Source organism: Indicator indicator, chromosome 1 (assembly GCF_027791375.1).
Source record: "Indicator indicator isolate 239-I01 chromosome 1, UM_Iind_1.1, whole genome shotgun sequence".
NCBI classification, from domain to species: Eukaryota; Metazoa; Chordata; class Aves; order Piciformes; family Indicatoridae; genus Indicator; species Indicator indicator.
In genome coordinates, this window is record NC_072010.1 from 17,933,911 (window position 1) to 17,948,908 (window position 14,998).

Below are 14,998 nucleotides of genomic sequence, written 5' to 3' on the forward strand. Positions count from 1 at the left end.
CTAGGATGATTGTCATGCTAAACTAAAATACAGCCACTATATGTATTTATGTTAGAACAAGAAAAGCAAGGATAATGAGTAAAGCAGCATGGTTTACGTTTTTCTTTACTGTCATAATGTAGTAAAGGACTGACAGACAGTTGCATTAAAATTCTTTAGAAACCTGAAGTTCTTTCCTCATTTAGCATACTGAACAATCTAGTATTTCTTCCTTTCCTAGTGCACTTTATGTATTTTCTAAGCAACCTGAAGTGTAGAGCCAAGAGTGAACCCTGCATGTAGTGCAGACCACTAAACTTTGGGCATCTAAACAAATAGATGAGTCCACAGTCTTAAGACATTTCCATTCCTTTTTGTGAAGGGAGAATTTGGTATTTATGAAAGACATTTGAGTGTATCTGAATAGAAGCTGCTCAGATAGGTTGCATTAGCCAAGACAAAAATGCAGAGGTGCTTGTGGGCACTGGTCTTGGTATTGGCATTGGTGTTTCCTTTCAAGACTGTTTATGGATTTTGAAGCAGACAAACTTGGGTACAAATCAAGATAGCCACATCCAGCACTAGGGTTTTTCCTCCGCCCCACCCAAAGACACACTTAATTGCAATGACGTGACCAGCTCCTTCTGGCTCTGTGAATTTTGTATTGCTAACTTCATGGCTGCACTTCACTGGAAGACTTGAAGATCTTTTCTCCAGTCTGGAGGTAAGGCACACTGGAAAAATGGTTTTGAATCAAACCAAGGAAGACAATTGGCTTCCCAGTTGCTTAGTATGGTCTCTAACCATTAGTCTATTACACAGAAAGTGCAGCATAGGTTGTCATATGTTTGAACTAAAACAATGCAGTCTCATCTGCTGGCTGATCTCAGTATAAGGTTAAGTATGATCTAAATTATGAAAGTGGTTAAGATCCCTCTGGGGACTAAGGCACAAGAAAAAGTAGTTCACAAACTCAAGTGAAAAAGATGGTGGCATCCTTAGCTCTACACAGCAGTTAAACCTGGGTAGTCTAAAACTCTGGTAACAGATTTCAGATGTGTGAATATCCAAGTAGCCTAAGAATACTGTAAGACTGTATTGTTGAACTAAGAGACTTGTTTCACCTGGCCTTACCTGAAGGTCCCAAGTCCTTTTGTGGGTCTGTGCAGATATTCACAGATATGTTCACTGTCAGGGAACCGGTCTTCAAGGTGGTGTCTTGGCACTCAAAGCACTGTGATTGTGATAGCTACACAGTCTGCTTTAAAGCAGCATTGAATTGTGGTCGTTCACAGCCATGGTGCTTACAAAATATTTTTCTGACCTCTTCTCCTCTCCATTTTCTTCTGAAATGGATAATTATTATGTCATGTCCTGCATTCTGTTATCTGTCACAGACCACAACATAATCTCAAAGCAACACCAGATTCGATATCTGCAAATCTCAAATATGCATTTTCTTTGTCTAGTTAGAAAATTGTTTTGTATACAAGAAACAATCTAACACTGAGGTCAGCTTTATGAAGAAATCATAACACTGTTTTAGTATGTTGCAAATGCTCCTTTAGAATAACTTGCACTGACTCATGGAAGATCTTTCATGGATGACTGGTTCCTCATAAAACTTTGGTAACTAGGTCCCAGCTGGAACATGGCGCAGCACTGCACTCTTCTTCCTGATGATGATGTAGTACATCAAACAAATCCCCTAGACACTCCCATTTACAGGCTCAGTATCTGTCTGGTGGTGATCATGGAGACAAAACTGTGGGAACCAACACTGTAGACCAGAGTCAGTGTGAAGAAAGATATGTAAATATAAGAAGACTACATAACTAAGAATGTTTGCTAGTGCATAAGTGTCTCAGATTTCACAGCTTAATTCCTATTTAAACTCCTGCATTGTAAGTGGGTGATTTTCTCCATCCGGTACAGTTATAGATCTTCCCTCAAAGGCTTTTTCCTGTGGCAGCTGCATACTGAGTCTCTGTCATCAGGCTGAGGTACAAGTTCCATTCCATCCCGTATTTCAGGTTTGCTGGCTTGGCGCTTAGCATATTTCTGAAATATGTAAACAACATTTAAGAATCCTATAAGCATCAACGTATAATTCATGAAACAGAATTTTTCTTCCTCCCTTCCTCACGAGCCTGCCTTTATCCAGGCTCCTTATGTCATTGTTTACAACCTGTTTACAAGGTGTCTTTGTAACACACCTTCTAATAGGCTACACTGCCTCTGAAAGCCTCCTTTAATGTTTTCCCCTGTCCTATTATTAATGGTAATTTGAATATTGTCATTATTTGTGCCTCTAACCAGTGTGCCTCTAATGCTGTCATTTTCGTACGCTGAACACTTCCACACTTTTGTGTCAATCTGTGGCTGCTAAAGCTGAGATCTAACTGCACAGCAAAACAGGAGAAATAAATTAGTACTTTCAGAGAACAGAAACTTCTTTCACTAGAGATTTGCATCTCCTAAGGAAGCAGAGACTACTTGGTCTGCTTCACCCCTTACACTCTGTTAGCTATATGACTGGAATTTCTTTTCCATGTATTCATTGTTTTGTAATACAGTGGAGTAGCTCATGAGGGTTTAATAAGTATCAGGGGAAAATGGAAGAAAGTTGTGTACAGATTATTTTGTACATCTATTAGAAATCACATACCAAGCAACACTGAAAACAGGTCTGACTGTGGGGATGGGGGCAAGACAAAAAAAAAATCTCTGATTCTGTAAAACAACTGTTATGTCAGGATGCCTCTTTAATAATGAAGCAAGCTTTAGCAAAGCTCTTCACACTGATCTCCTGCAAATAAATATGAACCATGTCTGCTATTAATAAAAGTAAGGACTGAATATAAATTTTGTAGCATCAGTAGCAGTAGGAGTTAGGGGAAAGTAATAAAGTGATCTATTGTACTAACCTGGAGCACTTTGTAATAGTAGCAGTAAAACCTGTGAGGCTGAAGTAATTCTCTGGCCATTAATTGTCCTTCTTTAGCAATTTTTCTTGCTTCTTCATCATTTGCCTGGAAAATTGAGAAGAAACAAATGAGTAATAGAGCAATCAGTGAGTTGCTCAAAGCCTGGCTGGCATTACAAGTTTTATTAAAGAGGCTATTCAAATCTGCAACTTTATGTGCAATTACTGGTAGACTGCAAAGGCATACTTTAAATTGCAGATTTAAACAAAAATACTGGATTGCTTTTATGGTCACAACTGGTACCTTAAGGCTATCAATAACAACTTTCATGAATAATATATACAATTTTGAAAACTCAGTTGATTACTGCTCTACTGTTTTCTCCAAGCCACAAGTCTCTTCAAAATCAGGTCTGACATCTCCCAGGCATACTTTGTTTTCTCCTACGACAACGCCACAGGTGGTGTCCTCTCATATGCAACGTGATTCAATGGCTTTCCTTTTAAAAACAACTCTGCCTGAATTCATGTATTTATCTTCATGTTTTTTAGGTCTATTATTTCAAAGCTTTTAGTATTCTCATTTGATTCTTTATGAAGAACTACAGTACTCTCAGAACAGAAACTTTCCCTGTTTTTTAACCTTATAGCTAAACTTAAAGCACAAATGGTGTTTTCAGTTACACAATTATATTGGTTGGTTTGGTTACAGAATCCCAGCCTCTCACTCTGAGCATGTTACAGAGCAGCATTTTTTTGTGCATTTAAAAAAGAACATGCAGTGACTTCTGTTCTAGTCAGGACCTAAAAAAAGCGATAGAACTAATTAAGTAGCACCTAGAATTCTGGGCCTTTCTTTGAACTTTGCCTGCATTAGTCAGTATACTGAGGCTCTGTCTTGTGAAAACACCACTTCTGCACATACCTAAAATGAATTCTTAAGTATTTCCCTGAATAGGGATGGTTACTTGAATTAAGACCTTCCCATCTTACTCTAACATCTGGATGTACTTCCTTTATCCCAAGCTCTCAATAGAGAGTCCATGCAAAATATGTGTGAAAATTAAAAAAAGAAGAGCATATTATGATAAATTGTTTACATGTTTCTTTATGATATTGAATTTGAATTAGTAATGGAACTTACCTTTGCCCATTTTATTTTCTCTAGCAAGTCCTCTAAGTTTCTGTTAACTGGAACATAATGTTTCCAAGGTTTTAATCCAATATAAAAATGTTCATAGTACTGGGAATCTTGCTTCAATACCAGGCTGTCACCCAGCAAGAGGTATGGAAACCTGTAAGCTGCTACAGTCCCATCTACATTCACTTGGTATTTGTACTGCATAATGACGATAGAAGGGGAAAAAAAGGTGAAAACGTTTTGAATCGGAGCAGAACACTTGACTATAAAAGATTTTCACAGGTGAGATGAAATTGTGCTTCTTAATTCTCATCTTCAAACCTATCTTGTGTTAAGCACATGTAGATTCCTGGATAACATAATGGATAAGGGCTTTGTTTTCAACCCAAGACTGACAGACAAGAACCTTCGAGTCCTGTGAACTCCCTGGTGGGTATTCCAATAAACTGTCCTGGGACAGAGCAAGGGGTAGAGCTGGGAAGGAAATAAAACTATGCCTAAGTTCAACAAGAGTAAATGTATTCTGACTTAAAATTATATTGTTGTGAAGAATAATCTGAAACACATTATTATATAAAAAAAATCTGAAATATTATACTAAAAGTAACCATGAAGGTGCTGCTCTAGCAGACACTTTTGGCTATTATAGCATTTCTGAAAAAGACCTTCATTTGCCATATATTATAATTGCTTTTTGCAGGACTCTGCCCCCTTTACTTTTTATACCTCTGTTGCAGTGGAATTTGTTGTGTTTGAAGTGCAATAAAATATCTACCAATTTTTCTGACTTGACACTACAAGGACTCTTTCTGACAACCATAATATACTTGCAGTGGACACAAGTTGTGTCCATCATATTTATATTTACTCTACATAAAAGAAATCTTGATGGTGAGAAATCAAATTTACCAATTAATTAAAAAAAAAAATCTCCGAGAACTCTCTCTGAGGGACTCCAGGAAAAAAGTGTAGTGGCTTTCTTTATGGGTGTGTCACACTATGGCTTTGGTTGTAGGTGGTCTATCTATGCCACATGGACCAGTGTTCCCAGTGTAGGGTAATTGTTTTGTTTACTGAATGGAATTGGCAAAAGTAAGCCTTGTCTTTTCAGTTGGTAAGAACCTGACAGCACAATTAACCCAAGATCATAACTTGTTTTCTACCTTAAAGAAGTCAAAGAAGCCCATCAGCTGAACCTTCCCCAGCTCTTTTTCTTTTTCTCTGAAGAAGAAATATCCTGTTATTCCAGCATCTAGTAGTTCTGGATTTTCCTTGGATAACTTGACAAGATGGAGACGTTCTTCTCGGCTGTCTCGACCCCTAAATAAAGCTTGTTCAGTTTTGTTTTCCCAGAATGGGCCTACAAGCATTGAGTTACAAGGTAAAAGCAAATAGTAATGAAATATTCATGATATGTTTAGTGAAAACAAGGAACTTGCTATGACAGTGGCATTACATTCAGAGACATGGTAAAACAGGCATGATTTCTTTTAGTGAATCCATAATCATTTATTAATCACAGTGTTTAAACTCCCAGTCCTGGCCTGAATTTTGGGATGAGAAACTGAGCCACTTACAAAAGTAAAATCAGAGAACTGCTTTTCTACTCAACAATTTTATATTTAAATGACTTTTAAGTATCTTGAAAGCAACAGAAAGGATTGCAATCAAATTATGTAAACAAAATACTAACAATTAAAGTAATTCTGCATGTGTAGAGCCTGCCACGGTAACAAAACTTTCTTTAGTAAAATCCACCTCTGCTACCCAGCAATTTAGTTAGGTCTTTGAGGAATCACTTAATGGAAACTTGAAAAAAAAAAGAAAAAGGCTATACTGTGTCCTCAAGGTACTTAGCAAGAGCCTGAAAGACTTTCTCTCTGCTTACTGCCTCCCGCTTTTAAAAACATTAAATATGTCTTTGCTCATCCTTCTGCTGGAAATTTCTTTAAAGCACCTACTGGAATAGGCTCTTATCATCTCTTAATTAGAAGAGAGCTCTACTAAATCAGTAAACACAGAGCGCTTCAAACTGGTAACTTAACTGAAATATGTAAAAACTAGTAAGAGAAACTGCGAACTAATCAAATATAAAGAAATACCTCCTCACTGAAGTTTTAGTCCTTAGGTTCTGTTCATGCCATTTATCTGAGCCCTAAGTATTAATTTATGTTGTGGGGCTTAGGAAGCCACTTGTCAGTAAAGCTGACTCTTCCCTCGAAGCTCGAAAAACAATTCTGAATATCCCACTCTGAGGTGTTGGGTTTTTTTCACACAGACAATCTATTCTTATTTGAAAGAGGCTGCAGCATAGTACTAGTTTGTATCTTTCAGGATTCAAAGTAATTTTTACATAAGCAGAATGGTGGGCTGCATCACTGTCAGGAAAAGGATTACTATTTGATTAGAAGGAACATATTCAAGTCCTTCTCTGAGGAGAAAAGCCTTTTAATTATATTCTTCTTTTGGCACTCACAGTAGGTATCTTCTGGATACCTTTAAGTTAAAATTCATACTGTTTTGAACTGGACTTCTTAAATTTTGGCTCTAAATCCATACTAAACACCTGCTCAGTAGCAGTGTTGAAATTGTTTATAAAGACCAACCTGCACGTATTAAGAGGCCTCCTAAGGCACTTGAGAACTGAAGACTTCAAAACATGATTTGTAAGCAACTTGCTTTTTTGATGGGCTTTACAAATTCTTGTTTAAAAAATCCATATACCTGTATTTCCTTGAATAGAAAGGAGATCATTTGTGACTCCTCGTAGGGTTTCAAGAGTTGAGTGGGTTACATCGTACGTTGGAAGGACTATGTCGCTTGAATCTACGGAGCCACACCATGAAACGATCGGTAGAGGACCAGGTGTATCATTAGCTTTCCGATACTCAACTGGCCAATCTCCAACATTAAGATAAAACTCCACATCAGGAAGATGAACCTAAATGTAAGAAAGGATTACCCAAGTAAGAATAACAGTTACACAAAGAGAGAACCTGCTTGTCACTCTTACTCCTCAGTTCTCTGATGTCATAGAATGGCGTAGGTTGGAAGGGACCTTAGAGATCACCTACTCCAACCTCCCTGCCATGGGCAGGGACACCTCTCAACTAGACCAGGTAACTGAAGGCCTCATCCAACCCGGCCCTGAACACCTCCAGGGCTGGGGCATCCACAGCCTCTCTGGGCAACCTATTTCAGAGTCTCACCACCTTTGTACTGAAGAACTTCTTCCTAAGATCCAGTCTAAATCTACTCTCCTTCAGGTTAAAACCATTCCCCCTTGTCCTATAACTAGCCACCCTTACGAAAAGTCCCTCTCAAGCCTTCTTGTAGGTTTCCTTCAGGTATTAGAAGGCAGCTATATGGTTCCCCCAGTCTTCACCAGGCTGAACAACGCCAGCTCCCACAGCCTATCCTCACAGCAGAGGTGCTCCAGGCCTTGGATCATCTTTGTGGCCCTCCTCTGGACTCACTCCTCCATCAGAATCAATAACCCTACTAGACAGCTAATAGATTCAGCTGAGTTTAAGATATGAATTTCAAGTTTCTGCCTGGAGAGCAGGTATGAAAGGAACAGTCACAGAGGCCAGGTGAAGGCTTGAAGAGCTGAGCCTTAACCCTTGCAGCCTTCATAGCAATTTCATTGCTGTCAAGCTCAGCCCCCACACATTATCCCTGTCATCTTGATGGAGAAATGAAAGTCAAATCTTACTTCAGGTCTTATAAATCTGAGCATACAACAACAAATGCAGTATTGCCACATTAGAACATGATCTAATAGTCTGAGATGACTGAAACTGATACCTTTCTTGCCAGTGACAGTAACATTTCATCAGAGAACATTTTGAAGTCTGTATACTTCCCCAAGGAGCGACGGTAGATGCGATTATTGAGAATAGTGTAGTGAACTATAGCACCTCTTGTCTCACTGAACTTTGTTGAGATTTCCTTAAGCATTCGCTGAAGGTCAATGGTGGGAAAAGAAATGAAATCCTTTGTAATCTGAGGTTCTTGGGCTGGACAAGACATAATGTTCTGCCAGGTCTCAGGATCTTCTTCAGGACAGTCACAATATTCATGATAAACTGGTCCTGCAGAAAATAAAGCAGTGAGAGTCTGTATTTGTGATTCTGCATCATGATTCCCCAAACACATGCATTTATAAATGTAGATGTTACACTGGCTTGACATTTTTTATTCCAAGTTTTCTTGGGAAATCATCTTCCCTATAACATTTCTGGAAATCAGCAGTGTAGTTGGGAAAACAACATTCTTCTTCAAATAGTATATTTTTTGTTATCAGGATAAAATTCATCTGCACAATGAATCTCCATTATTGTGCTACCTGTCAACCATGTAAGATATTCAGGATTGTTCTAACTGTCCATTACTAGCAACACTCAAGCATTACAGTTTCAGTTTTAGCCTAGTGCAGAACTTTGATACAGTAGTCTTTACCCATGGCATAAGGTGGTTTGGTTTATGTATAATTAACTATTCTTTCTGTCCTTCGGAAGGAGGGAGCTTAGGTATAAGCAATAACCTTGTACAGAGTGTGAAAAAAGCCCTTGCTTCATGGCCCTCTAGTCAAAACAGGCTCTGTTCTGTGTCATAGTTTCATAGCTGCTAACAAATGCACACCAGCAAAAAGAAGGCGTACTACCTTGAGGACTGAGAACAATTTCATTTCAGTTTGAACACACTTCTAAGTTTGTATTTAGGAAATTTCATCCAAAAAAAAAAAAAAGACCAAATTCTGGTTAGAACAAGTAATGATGAACTGAAACGTGACTCTCCAGAGAACTAACTTTATATTATCTTTTTCTTTGCTAAAGATCAAGAGAAGGAAGTTAAAGAGGCAGATCTGGAGAGAGAGTAATTTGCCTTTTTACCCCTGCTTTTAAAAAGTTCTTCCATAGTACAGACATGCCCTGAATTAAACTGGGCTAATGGAACGGAAGTTAAATATTGTCTGGTTAAAGAAACACCATCCTTGCTGTTATGAAGAATCAGACTTTTTAGAGATCATAGACATTTGAATTATAAAGTGTTGGGAACAACATAATCTCCTTGCTTTTGCAGGTAATATTTTGTACTTTAGATAAAAATGATGCAATGTTAAGTGAATACATGCACGAGAATAGTAAAAATGCAAACATCTCTTTCCTATTCCCTACTAAAGAAATCCATTTCCTTATGCAAGAGCGAAAAGGAGATGTCCAGACCCATCACCTTAGTGTCAGAGGCCATAATCTACTTGCTTATGCATCTATGCCCTGTAACTTGACAATGTATAGAGACTGTCACTGCTTACTTCTCTGTTTAAGAAGAACACTTGTAAGGAAACAACAAGGGAAAATAAACCTCTCATTTCCCACCTCTTCCTCTAGAAGTAAATTAGTTCACAACACTTCTGTAGCTACATTTTTAAAAAATAATTTTAAAAAATCCTTACCTTCCAAAATATAAGGAGACTGAGCTACATGCTGATCACCATAAAGTATCTCAATTTTTAACCCTTTTCTGACACTCCCATACATCCGATACCTCATAAGAAATGTCCCATCATTTCTATCCAAAGGGCGGGGAGTGTAAATTCTGGTGACTTCTTTTGGAGAAAGTGTTTTAATTACTACTTTAAACTGGGTGCTTCCTGAAAAGAGGAAAGTAGAAACACATACAAGCAGGTTAAGCTATTGGAATTGCATGTGTGAAATAAAGGTGAGAACCAACTCTACTGAATTAAGTCCATGGAATTTATTTAATTTCACGCTGGAAATAGGAATTTCCAGTGATGGAAGATCATCCTACCAAATTTTCTTGATTACTGCATACCTAATAAATGGAAAACCTGTAAATTGATATAGTTAAAAGTTAAATAATGATTACGAGATAGAAAGAAAGGTGAACAGTAATTTAAACAAGAATTAGGTTTAATACTAAGTTTTCAAGTTAGTGCTCTGAGAAACAATTTCTTCCTCTAGAGTAAGAAAGGTAAGAAACCAAGCTAAAGTAACAGAGAAATGAATACTTGCCAGCTTATGGAAAGGCAGTTGCAGCATGCAGGGGTCAGATACAAATTGTTCACTTTTGGGTTGCATGACTGTCTCGCAAATTTAAAGTCCCAGCTACTGAAAAGCAGGGATAAGAGAGTGGCAGTAAAGATGTTTCCTGGACATCTGTCTGACCTACACATAAAGATCACCAGCATTTCACTGTTAATGCACTGTGACTTTTTAACTGGGTGTGGACTACTTTGTGTATACAATACACAAGTATGTATACACATAAATCTGTTATATTCCCTTATTTCTCTCACAAATGGCCACCACCAACTTTATTCTTCAAAAAAGAGGAGGGCAGATTATTCATGAACTGTTAACGGGCTAGATTATTCATGAACTGTTAACGGGCTAACCATTGCAAAAGAAGTAATTGTAATGGACATTACCACAAAGTAGTATTCAGAAAGAAATGAAACTGAAAAGATAAAATCAAGATGTTACTAAAATGTGAATGATCAAATGACTGAGATATTAGTTAATTCAGTACAGTCCATATTTTAACAAACTTTGCACAGAGAAATCAATACACTGATGTGGTAAGTACAAGTCATTTAAAACTCAATCATGGCTTCCTTAAAGGCAACACTGGATCTTGAAACGCGATTCAAGTCAACTACTGTGCAAGTCTCCAGATGAAATTAGGTAGAACCCTTATGATCTCAGACGTGTATATCCTGGTATGTCATGCCTCTTCACAGAGAGAATAGTTACCCTAATTCAGATGATTCCAGATATTGTTGTCAGAGTCAGTTCCTCAATCAATAAGCATATGGTCAGTGTCTGCGTGCAAAAGAATCTCTCACAGCTGAACGTGCCCTACCTTCTTCTGCTGTGTTCCAATGCAGATGATTTGTAATCACACCTCAGTTTTCTTACTATTTGAAGTCCATGCCAGCTGAAGATGCCAAGAAGCAAGTCAGAATACCTTCACTTGGCAATATATTTAAGAAAGAAAATGAAGCAAGTATCCATTCCTTCTTGGAACAGCAGTGTGGCAAGCAGCACTCCTAACAACTAAGGAATGCAGAGTATTGTCTTCAGTAGCTAGCAGATCTATCATGAGAAGCCTTCATCTGATTGAGTATCACTTCAGAATGATTTCCAGAAATGCACTTCTGAGAAGCAGATGTATCTTAAGATGAATGTCCAGATACATGGTATTTCCTTTTCAGAGAGAGGGCACCTTGCTCAGCTTAGGTGGTGGGCTGAAGACATACTAGTAGTAGTTACCCTGTGCAACATTTCCTTAGGCAAGTATATATACAATTCAAGTAAAGCTAATAGCTTTAAATTCCAGAACAATTTGTATGAATTATATATTGGTTTAGATCTAAGACTGTCACAGCTTGGGATCTCTACAGCTTGGGACAAATTTTACAAATGGAAAGCCCTAACTGCAGCTCTCCTGCTCTGATGGCAGCTTTCCCATTTGAGCAGCAGAGGTGATAATGCCAATTTATTTAGCTATTCCACAGCAATATTCTGAGCTGTATTTAGTTTCTACTGCAAAGCAGTGCCTTGATAAATACTACTAACTGCAATTCTTACTGTCATTTTACAAACAGAATTTGAACATTTACCACATAATCACAGAATGCCAGGGGCTGGAAAAGAGCTCGGAAGATCATCTAGTCCAACCGCCCTGCCAGAGCAGGACCACCTATACCAGATCACACTGGAACACCTCCAGGAGGGTCTTGAATATCTCCATATTCAAGAGAGATATTCAACCATTTGAGAGATAAAACCATCTGAGAACAGAAATGTATATCCTTTATCTATATTACTAGTTTAAACAGTGCTCATGCACTGTAATATGCACAACTGCACCACTGAGTTGTTAAAGGATCCCTGGCACTCTCCTAAATAATTCTTGGCATGGCTCAGCAGTTAGCATGGGCTGCCGAGCCAAGAGCACTTCCCTGTTGGCAGCACGCATATGTTGCCTTGTTTTGGAGGCTACAGAATGTCACGGTATGGCTGGAGACCACTCTATGCCAGATGGCATCAGGACCTGGGACCACTCCACTGAATTTATTAATATAAATACTAACATACACAAACACACTGAGGTCAAAACTAGGTTCCCAGCATCCATGTCCTATCAGTTTATCTTGGGAGGATTTAAACTAGCATGAGATTCTAACACCTTATTACCTTTAGCAACCTGCTGCTTGAACCCAAGGCTCTCTGTGTGTGGCTGAAATCAGCCTCCACTTCACAGGAAGCCAGTGTGCAGTTGCATTCTTCAGTGCAATTACAGAACTCACTGTAATCCAGCACCAAATTGCAACAGCAGCTGGAGAAAGTCCAGACCTGAGGTATCTGGGCTTCTGTCAGTCTGAAGATATAACCTGTACAATATATGCCTACTCTTTCATTTCACAAGCAGCAGTCTTCTGACTCTGAGACTGGACGAGGTTATGTATACTTGGGAAGATATCCTCTCAGCACCATTTATTCGAATAGTAAATAACAGAGAACAAAGTAATTAGTCATACCCTGTCTAAATTAGTGGAGAAGCTATCTTGGTGTTCATTATGAAATCCACAATACAAAACTATTTCTTATTCTAAATAAAATCTGAGAATGTGGAAGTAACTTGCAGCAGAAACCAGAGGACTGGCAGCATTCTGCTGGACTGCAAGCACAAACCCCAATTCCCACCCCCTGGAAAAGTGTCAGGGGCTGGTTTGTGCTTGTGCTGTGTAAACATGATGGAAATTACTCCTTGACAAAGCAGCTGCAGGGTAACGGAGCCCAGAGTGCTGTACTTACTGAGACAGCAAATTTAAGCATCTGTTGTGTGTCCACCATTCAAGATTATTACAGTTATACTTCTGAGCGGGGTACTGTGATTTCTTTACATTTACCAGCTCCAGGGACATGGGTTTGCTTTGAGCTTGCTGGTTTGCGGCCGTAAATCACATACCGATCAGAGAAGGCTGTGGGTGAGACGTAAAGCTCTACGGAAGGAGGCACTCGACTGCCCGAGAAGAAAGACAGCATTTGCCTGCGTGGTCTGGGCGATGCGGCGCCGGATGGGATACTGAGAGGGGCAGAGCGGGGAGGGTAGCCCGGGGCCGGCAGCAGCACGGAAAACGCTCGGGAGAGGGGATGGAAGGAAGAGCGAAAAGGGAAGCGGGGAAGGGGTGGGTCGCTCCTCCGTGGCCATCGCAGCCCCGGGCAGGGTGTCGATCCTGCGGCCCTGCCCGCCCATGAGCACGGTACCTGGCGGGGAACGGGAGAAGTTGCGTCCGGCCACGCTGACTGCCTGGATGTAGAAGTACCGGACTGGCAGGGTGATCCCCGCCTGCAGCCCGGGGCCCCAAGCCAGGCTCCGCTCGGCGCTAACAGCGTCCACCGACTCCGCTGGTCGTAGAAACGGCAACGCAGCGCCCAGCAGCACCAGCAGCCTGCTGCTCCCCATCGCCCCACCGTGCCGTGCCGGCCGCTCCCGTTCGGAGCGGGGGGCCGGGGCGTCCTCCAGGCCTGCGCAGCCCCTTGCCCGCTCCCTGCCGGCAGCCACCGCCTGTTCCCCGCCCCGCGGGGAGGCCCGCCGGGGCTGGGGAGTGCCGGAGGGAGGCGCGGGAAAAGGCCAGACTGGCCCTGTAGGGGTGAATCTGGTGCTTATGTCCCTCCGCTTTCCCCCTCGGCCCGGGACGAGCCGCAGGGCGCGGCCATGGGCCCTACCAAGGCGGAGCCCAGGGGAGGTGGGGGAGTGAGAACCTTCTGCGAAACCTTGGGGGTGGGGGGGGGGGGGCAGGGGCAGCCTACGCCTTTGAGAAGCCCGCGGTGCCCCGCTGCACTGCCGCGCACACGGACGCCGCGGGCTGCCACCCGCCGTGGGTAGGGCGAGCGGGCGGCGCGGCGTGGCACTGCTGCGGGGCGTGCCGCCGCGGCGCTTCGTCTGCGCGTCAAAATGAGAGGCTCCCATCCCGCCGCCCCGCGGGGCCCGGACGATGAACGGGACGAGGCAGCCGGGAGTGGGCCCTGGTCGCTGCGGGTCGGCGTAGCGCCAGGTTCCGAAACTCTGCGATTTCAGAGCATTAAAACGACACTAAAGTTGGTCTAAGAGTGAGGAACGAGCCTCGGCAGCCACTTGTGTAAGGGCAGGATACGTGGTTTAGGTTGGAAGCTACCTTGAACATCACCTCGTTCCAACACCGTCCACTGAATTGGTTACTCAAAGCCCCATCCAGCTTGACCTTGAACACCTCTAGGGATTGAGCACCCACAATTTCCTTGGCAAACCTGTTGCACCATCCTCACGGTAAAGAATATCTTATGTTACCCCTGATACTGTCATTTCATGCCTTTTTAAGAAGTCCCTGACCAGCTTTCTTGCAGTGCCCCAAATACTGGGAGGCTGCTACAAGGTCACCCTGGAGCCTTTCCTAAGCTCTCTGTCCTAAGAGGTTTTCCCTCTGTTGTCTCTGGGTTTTGTGCATGCCAACTTGAAGAGCAGATGATGGCTGTTTCTCTCCTTCTCCCAAACAACACACTACTTTCTGTTTTAGGATACAGTTTAGCTGAACAGCTGGACTGGAATTTAAAGAGAAAAAAAATTGTATTTCTGTGAAGTTGTTTCTGCCTGTATGGGGTTATGCACAGAGCATGGTTGCTGTAAAAGAAAAAATAACATAATTTTAAATTCTTTCTCACTCGTTCAAGGGTTTCCCACAGTGGTTGTATTTACAGTGAGAGACAGAGCAGGGGCCTGTCAGGGATGTACTGGCATGTTGTTTGCCCTCCTGTCCCATGCAAGAGGCTGAGCTCACACCTCTCAGGAGGAGGTGCATGGCCCAGGCATGAAGAGAGCTCTTGGGGCTTGCAGGTGAGATACTGCAGGTGGCCCTCAGTGCAGCAATGCTTGGTGATGTG

The 14,998-nt window shown here is 41.4% G+C and overlaps 1 protein-coding gene across 3 annotated transcripts; it reads right to left on the reverse strand.

Moving 5' to 3' along the window:
* Positions 1 to 1,914: 1,914 nt before the first annotated feature.
* POGLUT3 (protein O-glucosyltransferase 3) lies at positions 1,915 to 13,544 on the reverse strand. 3 transcript variants are annotated; one of them, XM_054384662.1, is made up of 8 exons: positions 13,346 to 13,544; positions 9,505 to 9,702; positions 7,854 to 8,140; positions 6,771 to 6,987; positions 5,210 to 5,406; positions 4,050 to 4,244; positions 2,907 to 3,011; positions 1,915 to 2,040 (listed from the first exon to the last, which is right to left on the reverse strand). In XM_054384662.1, the coding sequence occupies exons 1-8, from the start codon at positions 13,542 to 13,544 to the stop codon at positions 1,915 to 1,917; spliced, it is 1,524 nt and encodes a 507-aa protein (XP_054240637.1). The 3 variants fall into 3 exon arrangements, with proteins under 3 accessions (XP_054240637.1, XP_054240654.1, XP_054240646.1); XM_054384679.1 differs by having other exon boundaries at positions 9,505 to 9,691; positions 13,341 to 13,463; XM_054384671.1 differs by lacking the exons at positions 9,505 to 9,702; positions 13,346 to 13,544 and having other exon boundaries at positions 7,863 to 7,877.
* Between the last annotated feature and the right edge of the window lie 1,454 nt (positions 13,545 to 14,998).

Excerpts from the sequence above, each read along its gene's own strand:
- POGLUT3 (XM_054384662.1), bottom strand. The coding sequence starts at position 13,544 with ATGGGGAGCAGCAGGCTGCTGGTGCTGCTGGGCGCTGCGTTGCCGTTT. Across the intron at positions 5,407-6,770 it reads TTCTATTCAAGGAAATACAG|GCCCATTCTGGGAAAACAAA; the intron begins GTATATGGATTT and ends CAATGCTTGTAG. Across the intron at positions 2,041-2,906 it reads ACTATTACAAAGTGCTCCAG|AAATATGCTAAGCGCCAAGC; the intron begins GTTAGTACAATA and ends TACATATTTCAG.